General features: G+C 40.2%; 1 protein-coding gene across 4 annotated transcripts in view; it reads left to right on the top strand.

Moving 5' to 3' along the window:
• The window catches only part of ATL3 (atlastin GTPase 3), a 50,949-nt gene that overhangs the window by 20,988 nt on the left and 8,742 nt on the right, over positions 1 to 21,219 (top strand). For all 4 annotated transcript variants that reach the window (XM_027090000.1, XM_027090001.1, XM_027090002.1 and 1 more), the window contains exons 6-8: positions 7,036 to 7,092; positions 8,087 to 8,179; positions 9,207 to 9,345. In XM_027090000.1, coding sequence (XP_026945801.1) covers positions 7,036 to 7,092; positions 8,087 to 8,179; positions 9,207 to 9,345 — 289 coding nt within the window. The remainder of the gene's footprint in view (positions 1 to 7,035; positions 7,093 to 8,086; positions 8,180 to 9,206; positions 9,346 to 21,219) is intronic.

Below are 21,219 nucleotides of genomic sequence, written 5' to 3'. Positions count from 1 at the left end.
TTTTTTGGGGGGCTACTTTGGGTCTTCGTTGCTGCGCGCAGGCTTTCTCTAGTTGCGGCGAGTGGGGGCTACTCTTCGTTGCGGTGCGCGGGCTTCTCATCGCGGTGGCTTCTCTTGTTGCAGAGCACGGGCTCTAGGTGCGCGTGCTTCAGTAGTTGTGGCACACGGGCTCAGTAGTTGTGGTGCACGGGCTTAGTTGCTCCACGGCATGTGGGATCTTCCCAGACCAGGGCTCGAACCTGTGTCCCCTGCATTGGCAGGCGGATTCTTAACCACTGCGCCACCAGGGAAGCCCCGAGGGAGAAATTTTTAAAAAAATATTTATTTGCTTATTTATTTGGCTGCATCAGGTCTTAATTGTGGCACATGGGATCTTTTGTTGTGGCGCACGGGCCCTCTAGTTGTGGTGCGAGGGCTCCAGGGCGCGTGGGCTCTGTGGTTTGTGGCACGTGGGGTCTCTAGTTTAGGCACGCGGGCTTAGTTGCCCTGCGGCATGTGGGATCTTAGTTCCCTGACCAGGGATCGAACTCACATTCCCTGCAGTGGAAGGCAGATTCTTAACCACTAGAGCACCAGGGAAGTCCCGAGGGAGAATTTTTTTACCAAGATGTCAAAGGTAGAAGACAAAAGAAAAAAAGGGGCTAGATTTGATTCCATGTAAATTACAAAAACAGGGTTCTGAACAGGAGTTCGTTACCTATTAAGTGCTGAGGGAGAGAGATGCCCAGGTATCAGAGGTCCCAGTCTGGGGGACTGGGAAAGGTTTCCTGGTGGAGATATTCCCTTCACTCTGTGCCTTCCTCATAGAGCCTAGAATTAAGCTCTCTAAATGGGTAAGATGATATCTATCATTGTAATATTTTTTCTCCTTTTAAAAGTTAATAATGTATAATATTACTGATGAAATTAGAAATATTATCCTTTGAAAAAACTGGGCACTTTGGATAAGGCTGAAGTCCCCCTCTCCCCCTCCCCAGAGGTAACCACTATGCCTATCAGTTTTGAATATATCCTTTCTATTCCCTTCCTGCGTTCTGTAAACAGGTATGTATCCCTATAGGAAATATATGACATGTGACAGCAAGCCCTTATCCAAACGCTTTGAGGCTACATGTGTTTTGGAGTTCAAATTTTTTTAGATTTAAAATTAAAAAAATTTTTTTTAATTTACTTATTTCGTTGTGCTGGGTCTTTGTCGTGGCACTTGGGATCTTGGTTGTGGCATGCGGTATCTTTAGTTGCAGCATGTGTGATCTTTAGTTGCAGCATGTGAGATCTTTTAGTTGTGGCATGTGGGCTCTTAGTTGCGGCATGCAGGATCTGGTTCCCTGACCAGGGATCGAATCCGGCCCCCCTGCACTGGGAGCACGGAGTCTTAACTGCAGGACCACCAGGGAAGTCCCGTTTTTGGATTTTAGATAGATAATATGGTGCGTATATTATAGCATGATGTCTAGGATAGGAATGGGCATTTGGTTAATACCTTTTAATTAAACACATTAATATTTCTGCAGTGAAATGTGTGACTAATTATATGAAATAGAATAAATTAAACCTATTTAAAGCCTTAACATCAGTTTAAGGCAGACTTTCCTCCAAATGAGTTTGCTGCTTAACTTGGGGTTTTAGAGCTTTTTGGATTTCAGAATTACAGATAGGAAATCATGGTTGTATATAGTTTTATAGTGTGTGTTTGTCTTTTTTTTATATATAGTATTTTAATTTACCAGGTACTTTTTTTAAAAATAAATTTTATTTATTTATTTTTGGCTGCATTGGGTCTTCGTTGCTGTATGTGGGCTTCCTCTAGTTGCGGTGAGCGGGGGTTACTCTTCATTGCGGTGCGCGGGCTTCTCATTGCAGTGGCTTCTCTTGTTGCAGAGCACGGGATCTAGGTACACGGGCTTCAGTAGTTGTGGTGCGTGGGCTCAGTAGTTGTGGCTCACGGGCTCTAGAGTGCAGGCTCAGTAGTTGTGGCACACGGGCTTAGTTGCTCCGCGGCATGTGGGATCTTCCCGGACCAGGAATTGAACCCGTGTCCCCTGCATTGGCAGGCGGATTCTTAACTACTGCGCCACCAGGGAAAACTGTACTTTTTTAAAAAAACATTTTATTTATTTTTAACATGGTGGTCTGTATTCATAGTTTAAAAGTCAGTAGTCTTGCAGTGTTCATAATGAGCGTCCCTTCTACGTCCCATTCCCTTTCTCCAGAGGCAGCCACTTGTACTCCTTTGGCTGAGTCTTCTGCTATTTGTGTCTACAGTTTTAAAGAACGTGCTTATATTTTTCCTTCTGGATTTAAAAGACTTAAGTATTATTTCTTATATAAAATTAGGATTTCTCTCTCTTTACAACTCTCCTACCCCTCACTCAGTTTCCTTCCTCTGATCTTCCCAGTAGTTAACGTTGCAATTTTTGGTGAATAAAGGATTTGTATTTGCCTTATTATATGGATATATGTATATGTTCTTCATAACTGAGGTGTCTTATATCAGTCTTTTCATTAGTTTAGTGTTCTTTGCTTATCAGTAATGCGTCTGCAAAGGAGAGACTCAAAAAATGTCTCAGTCTGATCTTAATACTTTAGGTTCTGTTTTATTTTTCCTTGGGGAGGCATGACTTCTTGGCCTGTGTTTTCTTCCTTTAGTCTGGAGTGCTTCTTCTAGACCTGGGGCATAGCCGTCATCCTAGTAATTTATTTATTTATTACAATTATTTGTTTATTTGTTTATTTTGGCTGCGCCAGATCTTAGTTGTGGCACGCGGGATCTTTGTCGCGGCACGTGGACTTCTTTGTTGTGGCATGCAGAATCTTAGTTGCAGCTTGTGGACTTCTTAGTTGTGTAATGTGAACTCTTAGTTGTGGCATGCATGTGGGATCTAGTTTCCCGACCAGGGATTGAACATGGGTCCCCTGCATTGGGAACATGGAGTCTTACCCACTGGACCACCAGGAAAGTCCCTATTTTCTTTCTTTTAATAAAAAATTATTTTTATTATTTTTGTGTGTGTGTGATAAAAACTTTTAAAACTCTTAGCAACTTTCAAGTATACAGTACAGTATTATTAACTACAGTTGACCCTTGAACAACGTGGAGGGTTAATCTGCATATAACTTGGCATATTACCTTTAAGTTTCATCCATGTTGCCACAGATGACAAGATTTCCTCCTTTTTAAAGACTGAAAAAGATTCCCTTGTGGTATATATAATCCATCATGTATATATGTATAATATATATAACATTTTTCTTATCTATTCTTCCATTGACAGACACTTAGATTGTTAGATTGTTTCTGTATTTTAGCTATTGTGAATAATGCTCCTGTGAACATGGGCGTGCTGATATCTATTTGAAATAATGGTTTTGTTTCCTTTGGATATATACCAAGAAGTTGGATTGCTGGATCATATGGTAGTTCTACTTTTAATTTCTTGAGGAACCTCCATACTGTTTTCTGTAGTGGCTGCACTAATTTACATTCCCACCAAGAGCGGACAAGGACTCCCTTTTCTCCACATCCTCTCCAACACTTGTCTTTTTGATAATAGCCATTCTGACTGGTGTGAAGTATAGCTCGTTGTGGGTTTGATTTGCATTTCCGTGATGATTAATTATGTTGAGCACCTTTTCATGTGTCTGTTGGCTACATGTATGTCTTCTTTGGGAAAATGTCTATTCATATCCTCTGCCTGTTTTTTAATTAGATTTTTTTGGGGGGGCTGTTGTGTTGCATAAGTTCTTTATATATTTTGGGTGTTAACCTCTTATCTGACACATGATTTGGAAATATTTTCTCTCATTCGGTACATTGCCTTTTCATTTTGTTGATGGTTTCTTTTGCTGTGCAGAAGCTATTTAGTTTGATGTAGTTCACTTGTTTATTTTTGCTTTTGGTGTCAAATCCAAAGATTGCCAATACTTACGTCAAGGAACTTACCACCTATGTTTTCTTCTAGGAGTTTTATGGTCTCAGGTTTTACATTCAAGTCTTTGATCCATTTTGAGTGAGTTTTTGTGTATGGTGTAATATAGTAGTCTAGTTACATTCTTTTGCATATAGCTGCCCAGTTTTCTCAACACCATTTATTGAAGAGACTCTCCTTTCCCCATTGTGTGTTCTTGTCCCCCTTTTCCAAAATTAATTGACCATGTATATGAAGGTTTATTTCCGGGCTCTCTATTCTGTTCCATTGATCTGTGTGTCTGTTTTTATATCAGTACTGTACTGTTTTTTTTCTTTTCACGGTATGCGGGTCTCTCACTGTTGTGGCCTCTCCCGCTGCGGAGCACAGGCTCCGGACGCGCAGGCTCAGCGGCCATAGCTCACGGGCCCAGCCGCTCCGCGGCACGTGGGATCTTCCCGGACCAGGGCACGAACCCGTGTCCCCTGCATCGGCAGGCGGACTCTCAACCACTGCGCCACCAGGGAAGCCCAGTACTGTACTGTTTTGATTACTAAAGTTTTGTAATATAGTTTGAAATCAGGGCCGGGCAATTTCTTTTCGATTCCTTTCTCAGTTGGATCCCATTTAATCTTTTGTTTATTCTGTCCATCATTGTATGCATTCTCCAGTAGCTTCCTGAGAAAGGCTGCATAGGAGATAACATTTTTGAGGTCTAATAAATCTGAGCATGTGTTAATTTTATCCTAGAATTATAGGAAGTAATTTTGTTTTAGAATTGAAGGCATTGTTTCATTACTTTCCAGCTTCCAGTGTCTCTGCTGAAGTCCCACATCATCTGATTCCTTTGTATGTGACCTTTTTGTTTCTCTCTGACGCTTTTAAGATCTTCTGATTCTTGGCATGAATTTTCATGGTTATGTACTTTAGTGTGGGCTTTTTCTTCGTTCTTGGTACACTCATATCCTCAGAGAGATAGACGTTGCAACTGTTGTAACCAAGAAATAACAGGATGCTGGTATAAAGCAACCTTCAGAAAACCAGAAAGAGCTCCTGGAAATTACAACTATGACAGCAAAAATGGAAAATTCAGTACAGGAGGAGTTAGAAGGTGAATTGGAGAAAATTCTCCTAACAGGTTGACTAAAAAGACAGAGAGTAGAAATCAGTAGGAGGGGAGGTAGTGGAGCATTGAGAGAAGAGAAAAGCAGAGGAGAGAGATAGAGCGGGGAGGAGAGAGAAGGGAAAGGGGAGGAAGAGAGGAGAGGGAGAGGTGGAGGAGAAGGAAAACGGAGGGCACTGAAAAATAGGAAAATTTGAGGATCAATTCAGGAGAGGCTTAACATGTTGGTAATCGATATTAGTAAAACAGAACACAGAAAATGGAGGGAGAGAAATTATAAAAGGATTAAGATGATGTTCTAGAATTGAAAGACATGAATTTTTGTCTTTCTTGCTAGAAGCTTTTCTCAAAGGTGTGGTGGTCCCTGGTCATCTATATTTGAGAGTGAGCCACTAAAATACCAACGGGGAGCCTTTGGTGAGAGAGTGGGCTCTTGTGCTGGTTTGGATCACCAGTGAGATCACTGGGCAAGATCATTTAGTTATTTTGTTGCAGCCCCTAAATGTCAGTATTTGCAGACTATTATTCTTGGGTTGTCAGTTTCTCCAGAGACATCTTTAAACTCCTACCTGGGTAGGTAAAGCTTGCTGCAGCTCCAGCAGGGTGAGAGGCCCAAGGAATCTTACTGTGGCACATGTAGACTTGACTTAAGTACCTGTTTCCAGTAAGGTAGGGGACTTACTCCCATCTTCAGCTGAGTTTCGTTTCAAAGTCTAAATTCTTTTTGGTTCACTTCCCATCTTCTGTGAGGGCAGGAAGGGGATTGGAGCAGGCGGAGGGAGCAGGATCTGGGAGTGTTGGTGATCCCTCCACAGACTTCCAACCATTTCCCAGCTCCCTCACGCCCTCCGTCAGGGTGACTGGTGCTTCTAATTTCTGAGCCTTTCAGGGATTCTGCTGAGAGACTCTGCTTGTCTCTTTCTGGCCCTGCCTCACAGATTTCTTAGCAGGGCGGAGAAAGCCAAAACCCGAGCCGGTTCTCATTTGTTTTCCTTCCAGAGTGTTTGTGACAACTCCTCTTTTTCATATAATTTGTGATCCTCTCTGTCCTGTGAGTTAACAATTTTTAAACTTCGTTTTGCTTTACTTTTTAATGAGGCTTCATGAAGAAATAGAGGTAAATGTATGTGTAGACACTGACTTTGAAGAATTCGTTCATTGGGTCATTTGAATGGCATGCATCCTACAGGCCCAGTACATGCTACTGTTGCTGCTGGAGGTCCCGTAGTGCACAGAACAGACAAACGTCCTTGCCGTCACGAAGTTTAAATGCTAGTAGTGAAGACAGACACTAATCAAGATAAATAAAGGTATATTATGTTAGGTAGTGAGACAGGTGAAGGAGAAAAATTTCACAAGGACATGGGGTAGGAAATACTATGTGGAAAACTAATCTTTTTAGGTAGATGGCCATGGGAGGCTTCATTGAGAAGGAGTCATTGGAGTAAAGACCTGAAGAAGTGAGGGAGCCGATTATGCAGATGTTTGAGGGAAGAACACTGCAGGCAGAAGGAGGAGTGAAAACAAAGGCCCTAAGGCAGCAGTGCGCCCTGCAGGTTTGAGGAACATCAAGGAGGGCCAGTGTGACTGGATCACACTGTAAGGACTGGCTTTTATCCTGAATGAGGTTGGAGGGTTTTGAGCAGAGGTATGATGTGGTCTGACTAACCTTGTGTATGACAGAGCCACCATGGCCGCTGTAGTGAGAAGAGTCTGTGGGGGGCAAGGGCTGACGCGGGAGAAACTACTGCAATATTGTAAGCCACATGGAAGTTGTGAGTGGTTGGATTTTGGGTTTGCTAATGAATTGGGATGAGAAATGTGAGAGAGAGGAATAGTCAAGATTATTTTAAGGTTCATGACTCCTGCGGGCTTTTGAAACTGTAGAATTTTGGTCTCAGATAAGTACTGTTCAGTCTGTTAAATGAATTATTTGCTATAGAATAGCCATAGAAATACTTTATATAATATTGCCTTACAAACCATAACTCTTCTTTTTTAAAGCTCTTCACAGAATATGGTCGTCTGGCGATGGATGAAATTTTCCAAAAGCCCTTCCAGGTAGAGTATTAACTATAAATATTTAAGTCATATCTTTGTTTTAGTTCAGAGATGAGCAAACTACAATCCACAGGCCAGGTCTGGCCAGCTGCCTGCTTTCATGTGACCTGTGAGTTAGGAATTGAAAAAAATCAAAAGAGGAATAATATTTCATGACATATGTAAGTTATTTGAAATTTAAATGTCAGTGTCCACAGTGGAAGTTTTATTGGAACACAGCTACACTCATTTGTATCGTCCATGGCTGCTTCTTGCTACAGCAGCCTGAAATATTTACTCTGTGGCCCTTTACAGAAAGTTTGCTGACCCCTGCTTTAGCTAATTGTTTTATGAGGGTAAGAATGCATAGTAGGGCTTCCCTGGTGGCGCAGTGGTTGAGAGTCCGCCTGCCGATGCAGGGGACGCGGGTTCGTGCCCCGGTCCGGGAAGATCCCACATGCCGCGGAGCGGCTGGGCCCGTGAGCCATGGCTGCTGAGCCTGCGCGTCCGGAGCACGTGCTCTGCAACGGGAGAGGCCACAACAGTGAGAGGCCCGCATACCGCAAAAAAAAAGAAGAAAAAAAACAATGCATAGTAAACCTCAGTAAGATTAGAGGATCTCTAAGTATTATTGTTTTAGTTTTCTTTTCCTTTCTGACATTAAAAGTAGATCTCATTTTATGAGTAACTAGTGCCGTATGTTTTTCTTGTCCTCCACCATATTCCTCATACTTGTGTTTCGAGCAGAGCCCCGAATTTAACATTTTCTCATCAGTCTCTTCCTATTAACCCATGAGAACAAAAATATCAGATGGGATATTGACCTCACATATGGTTTATACATGTTCTGCTAGTGTTTATAAGGTTTCTAAGACATTACAGAGTAGACAAATCCTTCAGCACATTTTCTTGCCCCCTTTGAAGAAGCTGTTATTATGCAAAGAAGTATTTGAATGGTTATTTTGAAAATACATTTATGCAGTATTATAATACATTCTGCTCTCTTTCTAAACAGACACTGATGTTTCTGGTTCGAGACTGGAGTTTCCCTTATGAATACAACTATGGACTACAGGGGGGAATGTCGTTTTTGGAAAAGCGTCTACAGGTAAGTAGAAATATAATCTTCTGAGGAATTACCTGAAGTAGTGATAACTTTCTCATTTGCCTTTAGCTATTGTATTTAAAGCACATCATAGAAAATTACCTTGTGTTTTGAACACTCCGGAATATTAACGCAATAATAATATTCATGGTAAGATTAGAGAACCCATGTATATAACTCACAGGATTGGAGAGCAGAGCCCTGTGCAAAAGCCCAAGCTTTAATTGCAGTTTCCGTTTCACATTTTACACGTGGGTCCATATGTGCCTTTTCTTTCTGGTGTGGATACAAACAGGCTTCAAAACACAGAAGTCAGGATTCCCTGGTGGCGCAGTGGTTGAGAATCCGCCTGCCAGTGCAGGGGACACGGGTTCGATCCCTGGTCCGGGGAGATCCCACATGCCGCGGAGCAGCTAAGCCCATGCACCACAACTACTGAGCCTACGCTTAGAGCCTACAAGCCACAACTAGTGAGCCCACGTGCCACAACTACTGAAGCCCGCGTGCCTAGAGCCCATGCTCTGCAACAAGAGAAGCCACCGCAATGAGAAGACTGGGAACCGCAATGAAGAGTAACCCCCACTCGCCGCAGCCAGAGAAAAAGCCCGCACTCAGCAACGAAGACCCAACACAGCCAGAAACAATAAATAAATAAATAAAATAAAAATAATAAATAAACTTATAAAAAAAACAAAAACAAAAAAAACCACAGGAGGCCTCTGTCAATCACTGCTAATTGGTTAGACCCTGCTTCATGCCCACAAACCTTCCCTTATTCTTCCTAAGTCTTGTGTAATACTCTTTTTTAAGAAACTCTTTAGTTGCTGTTCTTTGATAGCTCTAGGAGCCAAGCCATGGTTAATCGATTTTATGCATTTATTGCTTCTTAGGGTTCTGAGTTTTCTCATTGGAAAACACCTAGGCCACTACGATCCATTAGAATTGGGAAGTCTCTCCTTTGTCATATACTAGTGGTTGCTGGTGAGGAAAATCAAATGGTCTTTTGTAAATTGTCGGCCTTTATTGGCAGGTGAAAGAACATCAACATGAAGAAATTCAGAATGTCCGAAATCACATTCACTCATGTTTCTCCAGCGTCACCTGTTTTCTGCTACCACATCCAGGGCTCCAGGTCGCCACAAGCCCTGACTTCGATGGCAAATTGAAAGGTGTGTTTCAAATGATGTTATTTTATACATGTGATTTTATGTTTGGAATTAAATAGTGACCAGAAAATATCAATTGTGAATAGTAAATGCTAAGAGAGATAGTATGTTCTCTTAGAAAGAATAGTATTTAGAATCTAGTTCAGTTTTTGCTCCTGCCTTACTGTGACCATAGTTTCTCCATCTGAAATGGTTGTGCTAATACCCATTAATGATCTTTCTAAGGGAGACGTTACGATTACTGGTTTACAAGAGATAAAAGTGCTAAAAAAGGGAAAACTTATCATTAGCTCATTTTTATGATGTAAAATTAAATTCCCAAACAAAGGTAGCATGATGCACGGCATGGCTATTGTTTTCATCTTATTTGTGATTATAGCAAAACTTGATGCTGGGTCATGAGTTAATATCAGGAAGTGCTGACTAGACGGTAGCTTAGAGAAATCAGAGGTGGGACACTTGGGTTCCATTGTCTTATTTTTGTTCCTTTTTCACTGAGACCTTGAGTCATATAATGGCTAGTCCTCAGTTTACACGTGTGTTAAACTAAGTGCTTTTGTTTATAAACTTTATCTGAGCTTCTTAGGTTCCGAGTAAAGTAGAAATAATAATAGCTGCCGTTTTTAGAGGCCAGCTGTGTTCCCAACTGTCAGTCTCTCCAGGCTGCTATGACAAAATACCATTGACTGGGTGGTTTATAAGCAACAGAAATTCATTTCTCACAGTTCTGGAGGCTGGAAATCCAAGATCCGAGTGCCAGCATGGTTGGGTGAGGGTTCTCTTTCTGGTGTTAAGAGTTCTGATTGTAGCATCTCTTTCATAGGAGCACTAATCCCATTCTTGAGGGCTTCACCTTCGTGACCTAATCACCTCCCAAAGGCCCCAGCTACTAATACCATCACCTTTAGGGGTTAGGATTTCAACCATATGAGTTTTAGGGGCACACAGACATTCAGACAGTAGCACCAGCACTGTGCTCTTTACTTTTATACTTTATGTTCCCAGTAATTCCATGGAGTTGGTATTTCCTTTATCTTAAAAATGAAGAAGCTGGCTTAGGAAAGTTAAGTAACTTGCTCAAAGTACTCAGCTAGTAAGTAGTGGGGCAGAGATTCACATCCCCGTCCTTCTTGCCTCAAAGCCTTACTGTGCTAAACTAGAAGTTCTGTTATATTGGGGAAGTCATTTAGAGGATATATACTGTTTAGTTAGTAGGAGAACTTGCCTTTTGAAGTGGGAATTTTTCATAGCCTCATATTAAATGTAAAATGCATCTTTTTCAGTTTATTTGGCTCAGTTGATTCAAGACACTTAATATGCTTGTTCAACCTAAGATTTACATTCCAGCTGGTCTTAATATTGCAAAAGAAATCGAGTTTGAGAGACTTACCTTTACCTTCTATTTGTCACCTGTGTGATATTTTTATGTGGTTGGCAGCTTTCCTGAGCAGGAAACTTCCACAGCCTATTGGTTGGCAATTCAGAAATCCGAGGTTGGGGCCTGGCTTTGGAGAGAAATCTGCTTAGGCAACACTTTGTGAGTTAGGTAGGAGAGAAAGTTGAGTGTGTAGGTGATGTGTTCTTTTAGGGTTATAACGTTCCATTATTAGACATACTTTTACCAAACCTAAGCTCTGGTTTGTTCATCACTGGTAGGGAAGATGTCCAGTGGAATTCTTTTTTTTTTTTAAGTACTTGATTTTCATTTGAATTTAAAAAAATTTATTCATTCATTCATTCATTCATTCATGCTGCACCAGGTCTTAGTTGCAGCATGCGAACTCTAGTTGTGGCATGCATGTGGGATCTAGTTCCCCAACCAGGGATCGAACCTGGGTTCGATTGGGAGTGCAGAGTCTTACCCATTGGGCCACCAGGGAAGGCCCCCAGTGGAATTCTCAACTGAGGATGTTTAGGAGAGGGTGGGTTAGAATGACTCTTCATGCCTGTCCTCTTGTCTTAGGGTGGTCTCAGGTTATCGGGCATAAACATGCAGAATGACATTCCTCTGTATTACTAAACATTTAAATATTTCAGAACATTCTTTTTTTTTTTTAATTTATTTATTTATTTTTGGTTGTGTTGGGTCTTCATTGCTGTGCGTGGGCTTTCTCTAGTTGTGGGGAGCGCGGGCTACTCCTTGTTGTGGTGCACGAGCTTCTCATTGCGGTGGCTTCTCTTGTTGCAGAGCACAGGCTCTAGGCGCGCAGGCTTCAGTAGTTGCGGTGCGCAGGCTTCAGTAGTTGCGGCACGCAGGCTCAGTAGTTGTGGCTCACAGGCTCTGGAGTGCAGGCTCAGTAGTTGTGGCACATGGGCTTGGTTGCTCTGCAGCATGTGGGTTCTTCCCGGACCAGGGATCGAACTCGTGTCCCTTGCGTTGGCATGCGGATTCTCAACCACTGAGCCACCAGGGAAGCCCCCAGAACATTCTGTTTTAAAATTCATTTTTATCATGGTATTCCAGGAAATAGAAGAGCTTTTTAAAGTTCTGTAACCCTGACTTCTGAAATTTTGCATTGCAATACAATATGTAATGCATGTTGTAATACAGTATGCATATTGTATTAGGTTCTTAGGACTGCTGTAACAAAGTGCCGCAAACGGCGTGGCTTAAGAAAAGAAATTCATTCCCTAACAGCTCAGGAGACCAGAATTCCGAAAATAAGGTGTTGGCAGGGTAGATTCCTTCTGGAGGCTCTGAGGGGGAATCTGTCCTGTGTTTCTCTTGGTGGTTGCTGGCAATCCTTGGCATTCCTTGGCTTTTAGTTTCAGTATTCTGATTTCTGTCTCTGTGGTCACATGGCCACCTTGTGTCTGTGTTCTCTCTTCCTACAAGGACACTGCTCTTTGAATTTAGGTCCCACCCATATCCAGTATGATCTCAACTTAACTAATGACATCTGTAAAGACTCTATTTTTAAGTAAGGTCCCATTCTGAGATTCCAGTGGACATGCATTTTAGGGGGGGGACACTTTTCAACCCCATACACATATTTACAAATATGAAGGGTTTATTACTAAATATTAAGTGTGCTAAGTTTCATATTAGATTTATAAAACAGGGAATAAATTCTATATAAGCAAACTTTAGTCTCATTATTATGTACTATTTGCTTCCCTCATACATGATTGAACTATAAAACACATTTATAGGGTTAAAATTTTTCCTTTGCTACGTGAAAAGGCAAGTCCCAAAGGAAGAAATACAAATGATTAAGACATATTCATGAAAATATGTGTTGCATAACAGTAATCAAGAAAGTACAAATGTGTCAGTACACAGTCTTTATGTGACAGTATCAACATTTCAAATGTTGACGTCTTTTGATCCACTATTTCACTTTTAGGAAATTACCCTAAGGGACTATCCATATGTAAGTAGATAAAAATATGTGGACAAGAATACTACTACTGTGGCATTATTATTATAATAGTGAATAATTGGAAACAACCCAAATATGTATTTTTGAGGAATTGGTTAAATTATGGTACATCACACAAAGGAATGAAAAGAAGTCATTTAAAAGGATAAGATAGATAAATGGATCTATCTGTATTTACATAGAAAGATATTCATGATACGTTATTAAATGTAAAAAGATTGCAGAGTAGCATATATTGTAAGATCCTAATTATTGAAAAATATGTACATATAAGGATGTTTTTAAAAGGAAAGTTTTGAAAAATAAAAATTTCCTTTTTTATTTCACTTTAAAAATATGTTAATATTAGTTTGCCCTGGGACTTCCCTGGCGGTACAGTGGTTGAGAATCTGCCTTCCAATGCAGGGGATGTGGGTTCGATCCCTGGTCAGGGAACTAAGATCCCACATGCTGCGGAGCAACTAAGACCCCGTACCCCAGCTACTGAGCCTGCGTGCCACAACTAGGGAGCCCATGCGCTGCAGTGAAAGATCCCGTATGCTGCAACAAAGATCCTGCGTGCTGCAACTAAGACCCGAGCAGCCAAATAAATAAATAAATAGTAAATAAATTTTAAAAAAACCTTAGAAAAAATATATTAGTTTGCACTTGTGTGTCTATTTAGGGAACTATATAGTCATTAGGAGGATTGTTCATGAAGAATTCTTGTTAGCTCTGCAAAGATGTATGTACTTTTTTAGCTTTGGAGTTGGGTAGTTTGTAATTTTAGGGAACCTTTTAAACAAGATATTGAAGGGTTTTGAGTGAAGAGTAAATTTAGGGGGCTACACTGCAAATAGTAGGTGACTTGTGAATATTCGGCAAGTGCTTGATTGAGAACCACGTAAACTTCATTGTGGGGGGGGATCTTTAAGTAGAGCTGATACATTTCTCAGAGCTAGAAAAATACCTAGACATTTCAATATATTTTCTCAAGTATATTCTTGTACAATGACTTGGTTGAGGTTCTGCAGCCCCGCCCCATATAACCTGGGCAAGACACCATTAGCCTCAGAATGTTTATGTTTAATCCAGAAGAGGATCTTCATGTAGTTTCTGTAGGACATTTAAATTGATTAAGAACTACATTCTGGGGCTTCCCTGGTGGCGCAGTAGTTGAGAGTCCGCCTGCCGATGATGCAGGGGACACGGGTTCATGCCCCGGTCCGGGAAGATCTCACATGCCGCGGAGTGGCTGGGTCCGTGAGCCATGGCCGCTGAGCCTGCGCGTCCGGAGCCTGTGCTCCGCTATGGGAGAGGCTACAACAGTGAGAGGCCCGCGTACCAAAAAAAAGAACTACATTCTGAAGCTATTTTCTGCAAATGTTCCCCTAAGTACTTTAAGGATTGTTTTAGTGGTTTTATTTTATTTTTTTTAAAAATGAATAACCATTTATTCAGAGGTGAACACCTGCCAGACAGTCTTAGTTTTGGTATAATCGGTGCTGAGCTGCTGTTCCTACAGTAGTTAGCTAGGAGATGAGCTCATTTTTGAGACTCCTTTTCAACCGACACAGGACGACTGTCTTCACCATAAAGAAATCTGTCTTCCTTTTTACTAGAGAAGAGAGACCTAATACAGTAACTACTGAATTGTTTAGAAATTAAACAGAAGAGATTGTAGGGAGCAGTCTTCTTGGAGGCCGTGAGATTCTGAGATTGTCTCAGTGGTGAGACAGTTCTTGCCTGTTCTGAGTCTAAAACTCATATTTTGGTACAGCCTTCATAGAAACATTAATAGCTGAGGGTCTATGAAATCTGGGTAAAAACATGGATAATACAGTCTGTGGTGTCTAGATCCTGCTGCGTCTCTTGTGAAATAATTGCTGAAGCTCTCATTCTTTCAGTGTGGTGAATGTTGAAACCATAAAAAAATTTATTTTTCTGAATAGGTAATGCACTCACATGTTTAAAATCCCAGAAAAGATTAAGAAGTAAGTATTTAGTGAAAAGTCTCTCTTCCATTTTTGTAGGCTTCCAGAGTTTCTTTTAGTATATGCAAAGCAAATATAAATATACATGGGATAGCATTTTATGTACCCTATGTGTTTTTCACTTCAAGGTTATAAATAATTTGTCCCACTTTTTTTCTTGAAATTTTTTGGTTCCATTTTTCACATTATAATTTATGATCCAGTTTGGATCCAGCTTATTTTCTGAATGGGTACCTATTTGTCTCAACACTATTTGTTGAATAGTCCGACTTTCCCCCACTGGTTGAAATGTCACCTTTATCAAATGTTAAGCCACTAATCAATGTGTAATATAGGGATCAATCCCTTTTTAAAGTTGATATAGGCCATATTTTGGCACCATCCTGAAAAGACTATAGAATTAAGAATATTTAGATGGAGATTGGTACCCATTTACTTAGGTAGGACATTGAAAAACTTAAAAAAATTTTTGATGTCAGGAGACCTTATGATTGATTAGTTATTTAAGATGGGGTGGAAATCAGTGATTAGAAGTATATGTTACTATTTAGAGAAAAATCTCATGTAGATTTCAATTTAGGAGCCATAAATAAATTCTAATTATAAAATTTAAAGCATGGGGGAAAAGTAAATTTTATTAGACTTCTGGAATTGGGGAAGGACTCTTTAAAATTAGAAAGAATAAAAGAAATTATCAAGGAAAAGTGCCGTAGTTTGAATGCATAATAATTAATCTTATGCATATTTACAAAAAAGCAAACAAACTGGAAAAATATTTGAGTTATCATGGTACACATAAGGATAACATATTTATTTACTTGCTGAAGAGTGACTGTATTCTAAGATAAAGGCCCTAATAAATAGTTCACTGAAAAGGAAATCAGCTGATGAACAAATATGAGAGAAAGTTTGGCCTAACTACTAATAAAAGAAATAAAAGCAAATTAAAATAATGACCTACCATTAAATTTTTAAATATGCTATTAGATATCCAAAAGAAAGCATAAGTATTACATGTAAGAAAGGATACATGTAATGTATATATGTAAGGTATGAAACATAATTTAATGAACATCATCAACCCACTACCCAACTTACTATCTAGAACTAGAATTGGCAAACTTTTTCTGTAATGAACTAAATAGTAAATATTTTAGACTTTGTGGGCCTTACAGCTACTCAGCTCTGCTGTTGTAGCAAGAAAGCAGCCGTAGACAATTGTATTAATGAATGTACATGGTTGTATTCCAACAAAACTTTCTTTACAAATATAGTTAGCAGGTCGTATTTGGCCCAAGGGCTGTAGCTTTCCAGAACTACAGAACATTACAAGTACTATTTTCTATACCTGTATGCTTCTTCCCATCTCCCTGCCTCTCTACAGAAATAACCACTATTGTAAATTTTGCTTTTTCTGTCCTTGAATTAAAAAAAAGTTATTACTTGTGTTTGGTTCACTTAACAGTCTATTGCTAAGTTTCTTTAATTTTGAACTTTATAAACATATGTGGCCAACTTGAATTTTTACTGAGCATTTTATTTTTAAGGTTATCTGTATTATTGCATGTAGTTGTAATTCATTCAGTTTCATTGTAGTATAATAGTGCCTTCTGTGAATACAACAGTTTATTCTCAATGGTTTTCTCCAGTTTTTTGCTATTATGACAATGCTGCTATGAACATTCTTGTATGTGTGGATATATGGGAATTTCCCAAGGGTATGTGCTTAAAAGTGGGATTGATGGATATTGGAATATGTAATATAGCTTCACCTTTACTAGATAATGCCAAATTGTTTTCCAAAATTCTTGTTCCAGTTTATAGTCCCTTCATCAGTGTATATAAAAATTCCCATTGATCCATATCCTTGTCAACACTTGGTATTATCAGACATCTTAGTTTTGCTAAGTTAGTGATATAAAATATCTCATTGTGATCTTAAATTGCATTTCCCCGATTACTAATGGGATTGAATATCTTTTCATGTATTTATTTCCATTCATGTTTCCTTTCCTTTGAAATTCCTGTTGTCCAGTTTTAATTGGGTTGTCTTTCTCTGCACTGTAAAGATCCTGTATGTCTACTTTAAGATATGAGCCTTGGGCTTCCCTGGTGGCACAGTGGTTAAGAATCCACCTGCCAGTGCAGGGGACGCGGGTTCGAGCCCTGGTCAGGGAAGATCCCACATGCCACGGAGCAACTAAGCCCGTGCGCCACAACTACTGAGCCTGCACTCTAGATCCCGCGAGCCACAACTACTGAGCCTGTGAGCCACAACTACTAAAGCCCGCGCCCAGAACCTGTGCTCTGCAACAAGAGAAGCCACTGCAATGAGAAGCCCACATACTGCAACGAAGAGTAGCCCCCACTCTCTGAAACTAGAGAAAGCCCGCGCCCAGCAATGAAGACCCAGTGCAGCCTAAAATAAATAAATAAAATAAGTACATTTATTTTAAAAAATTAAAAAAAGATATGAGCCTTGTTGGTTATGCATTGCAGGTATCTTCTCCCATCCTGTGTCTTGCCTTTTCTTTTTTTAGTAGTAGTGTCTTAGTTTTAATGTGGTCGAATTCATTCATCTTTGATTTTATGTAGTGCTTTTTAAGTCTTGTTTTAGAAAATCCTTTCCTTTCTCTACACACACACACATGCATACAAACACTCTTAAATTTTGTCTTTCATATTTGTGTTTAGTCGACTGGGAATCAATTTTTGTGTATGTGAGGTGGAGATCCGTTTTCTATTTTTGTACCTAGATGCCAATACTTCTGACATCACTGATTGAATACTCTTGTTTTCCCGTTATTTGCAATTTCTGTTATGTTTAGAAAAATCCTTTTATAAATGCATGGGTCAGATTCTAGGTTCTTAATTCTGTCCCACTGGTCATTTTGTCTAGCCCTGTGCCATTACTACATTATCATAATTAGTTATTTTATAATAAGAGTTGATATCTGGTATAACGATTCCCTCCCTTTTTTACCTGTAGTCATCTTCAGTAGTGTCTTAATTATGCTTTAGTCTTTGCTCTTCTGTGTAAGTTTTGGAATCAGTTTATCAGGTTTATTAATGTCCCTGTTTGGTTTTTGATTGGAATTGCATTGGATCTATAAATTGATCTGACGGGGATTGGCATGTATTTATGACAATGGGAAGGTATTCTTATCCTGAACAGAGTAATCTCTCTCCATTTATTTAGGTTTTTTAGTTTCACTTTATGAAGAATATAAAAACTTACTTGATTAAGGTCTTATACATGTTTTGTTAGATTTATTTTAGAAGTTTCCTTAGAAGTTAGAAATCTTAAAAATTATTTTTCCTAATCATGCTGGTATGTTGAAATGCATTTGATTTTTCTATATGATAAATTCAGCAATCTTGCTAAACTCTCATTATTTCTAGTAATATATTTGTAAATATTACGTATTATCTACATAATTCATGGAGAATGGAGTTTTTGCTTTTTTCCACATCAGATTTTATATTTTTTATTTTTTTGTGGTACGTGGGCCTCTCACTGTTGTGGCTTCTCCCGTTGCGGAGCACAGGCTCTGGACGCGCAGGCTCAGCGGCCATGGCTCACGGGCCCAGCAGCTCCGCGGCACGTGGGATCTTCCCGGACCGGGGCATGAACCTGTGTCCCCTGCATCGGCAGGCGGACTCTCAACCACTGCGCCACCAGGGAAGCCCCTCTGCTACTTAAGCTTTTGATGATGCGTTTATTGACACATTTTATTGAATACTTTGATAGTGTTTGAATGCTATGACACTGAGTCTTAAACATTTGCTGATATATATTTTATGACCTAGACTTTTTATACATGTTCCATATGTGCTTGAGCACAGTGGACATTTTGTTTAATTTGGGGGTGTAAGGTTCATTTGTATCTCTAAATCATACTTGTTAATTATGTCATTTTAAAAATCTTCACTAATTTTTGTCTCCTTGAGTGTCAATAACATATGTATTGATGTTCCACTGTTCTGGTGGATTTGTCAGTGCTCCCTTTTGTTCTGTCACATATTTTGAGGCTATTTTAATAAAGTTTTGAATTGATACATCTTTTTGGTAAATTGAGGTAATATATAGTAGCCCTCTTTATCCCTAATACCATTTTTTGTTGTTGTTTGAGCATTTTTATCTTTATTAATATGGCTATTCCAGCTTTGTTTTCCTTAGTATTTGTCTGTATATCTTTTTCTGTCATGTTCAACCTCTCTGTGACTGTATGTTTTAGGTGTGTGTGTCTCTTGTAAACAGCATATATGTGGATTTAACAAAAATGCAATTTGAGGGCTTCCCTGGTGGCGCAGTGGTTGAGAGTCCGCCTGCTGATGCAGGGGACGCGGGTTCGTGCCCCGGTCCAGGAAGGTCCCACATGCCGCGGAGCGGCTGGGCCTGTGAGCCATGGCCGCTGAGCCTGCGCGTCCGGAGCCTGTGCTCCGCAACGGGAGAGGCCACAACAGTGAGAGGCCCGTGTACCGCAAAAAAAAAAAAAAAAAAATTTCTTTGTTCACTTTCTTGTCCTGCAGACCTTCCTTCTGGAAACGTTTTCCTTCTTTCAGAGGGTCTTTGCCGTGCGACAGTTTTACTGTTACGTGTGTTTTTCTTTCTATTTAACCTGCTTGTTACATGCTGTGGTTTCTGAAGCTGTGAATTCATGTACTTCATTAGTTCTAGAGAGTTCTCAGCCATCACCCCTTCTCTTATTGCCTCTGATTCACTCCCTTTCATCTCCCAGGACTCCTGTTAGACATATATTAAATAATCTTATTCTGTCTTCCATATCTTAATTTTCTTCTTTATTTCCCATCGTCATCTCTCTGTGCTGCTCCTTGGTACATTATTCAGATCTCTTTTCCTCCAGAGGAGATCTGTGTTTGCTCCTTTGGGGAGCTAAGGGCTTACCCACCTGGGACCATTCCAGCTCCATTTCATGATCCAACTTAATTTAGGAGTTATTTTTGCCCAGAGTTTGTCACCACCTTGCAGTGAATGGCCTCAAATAAGCCACAGCTTCACATGTACTTAGCTCAGTGCTCTGGTTTCAGCTCACTGCCCACCTGCTCAGCCCCTTGCAGCTCTTTTACTTCCAAGTCTACACTGTAATGGAATATATTGTGTGCAGGATCTTGTTAGGAAGAAGGTTCCTTCAGATTCTCTAGTCTTTAGTACTGTCAGAAGCAGAAGCTGCAAGATAGGGACTTCCCTGGTGGCGCAGTGGTTAAGAATCCTCCTGCCAATGCAGGGGACATGGGTTCAAGCCCTGGTCTGGGAAGATCCCACATGCTGCAGAGCAATTAAGCCCATGTGCCACAACTACTGAGCCCGCATGCCACAACTACTGAAGCCCATGTGCCTAGAGCCCATGCTCCACAACAAGAGAAGCCACCGCAATGTGCACTGCAATGTGCACCGCCTGTGCACACCGCAATGTGCACTGCCTGTGCACCGCAACGAAGAGTAGCCCCTGCTTGCCTCAACTAGAGAAAGCCCAGGCAGCAATGAAGACCCAGCGCAGCCAAAACATAAATAAATTAAATACAAAACAAAACAAAACTGCAAGATACTATTTTTCACCAATCAAGTCAGTAAAAGTTTTAAAAACAATAAAAATCTCGGTGTGTTCAGAGTAGTAAACAAGTCTTCTCCTACATTGGTGATGGGGTATAAATGGGTACAATCTTCTACAGAAGCAGTTTAGCAATATATAAGAGGCTTAAAAAGGAAGGAGGATATTTTAAATGTTCATTGTGATTGTCTGATGGTGGGCTTTATATATGGTTGTTTTTTAAGTAGTTTTGAATGTTTTCCAGGAGTCTCCATTGTTGTCACATACCTAGTAATTTCTCTTAGTTGACCCTATCATCTAAGGAGGTAAAAGTAACCTGAAGTTTTTTCTATGGAGATTTTTATGGCGATATTTGTAGTTGGAAAAATTTATAAACCACTTTTGTTTTATTCACTATGCTATCCCCAACTCTTACAGCAATGCCTGCCACAAAAGGGTGCCCCCAAACTGTTGAATGAATAAATAAGAATGTTTCAGTTTTGTAAACTTGGGTTATGGGCTGTTGAAAGAGTTCCCATCTTGATGTGGGTTCCCATCTACTTTCTTTTCAGTTGATAGTCTGAATTAGTTGGGAACCTAGGAAGAAGTTAGATCATATAAATCAGATTCCTTGCATTTTCATAGTTGGGCCAGCGAGTTCTCACTTTGAGGAAAGAGCTCTATTTAATGGCTCTCCTGAACCCTCTGTGAGAACTTGGTAGAAGCTGAAAAGAAGCTATCACCATTCCTGAGATAGTAGCCTTTCCCTTTGGGGTGGCCCAGAGGGCTTCTCTGAGGAGATAATAGAAAATAAATATCATGGGGTCCAGGTGCTTTTACTTCCTTTAACATTAGAAAATGAACAAAAATAAAGCACGTGGGGCTTCCCTGGTGGCGCAGTGGTTGAGAGTCCGCCTGCCGATGCAGGGGACACGGGTTCATGCCCCGGTCCAGGAAGATCCCACATGC

Source organism: Aethalodelphis obliquidens, unplaced genomic scaffold, assembly GCF_003676395.1.
Source record: "Aethalodelphis obliquidens isolate GAN/ISIS:26980383/991018 unplaced genomic scaffold, ASM367639v1 scaffold69, whole genome shotgun sequence".
NCBI classification, from domain to species: domain Eukaryota; kingdom Metazoa; phylum Chordata; class Mammalia; order Artiodactyla; family Delphinidae; genus Aethalodelphis; species Aethalodelphis obliquidens.
Note: the sequence above shows the minus strand (reverse complement) of the source record. Positions and strands in the feature narration are given on the sequence as shown.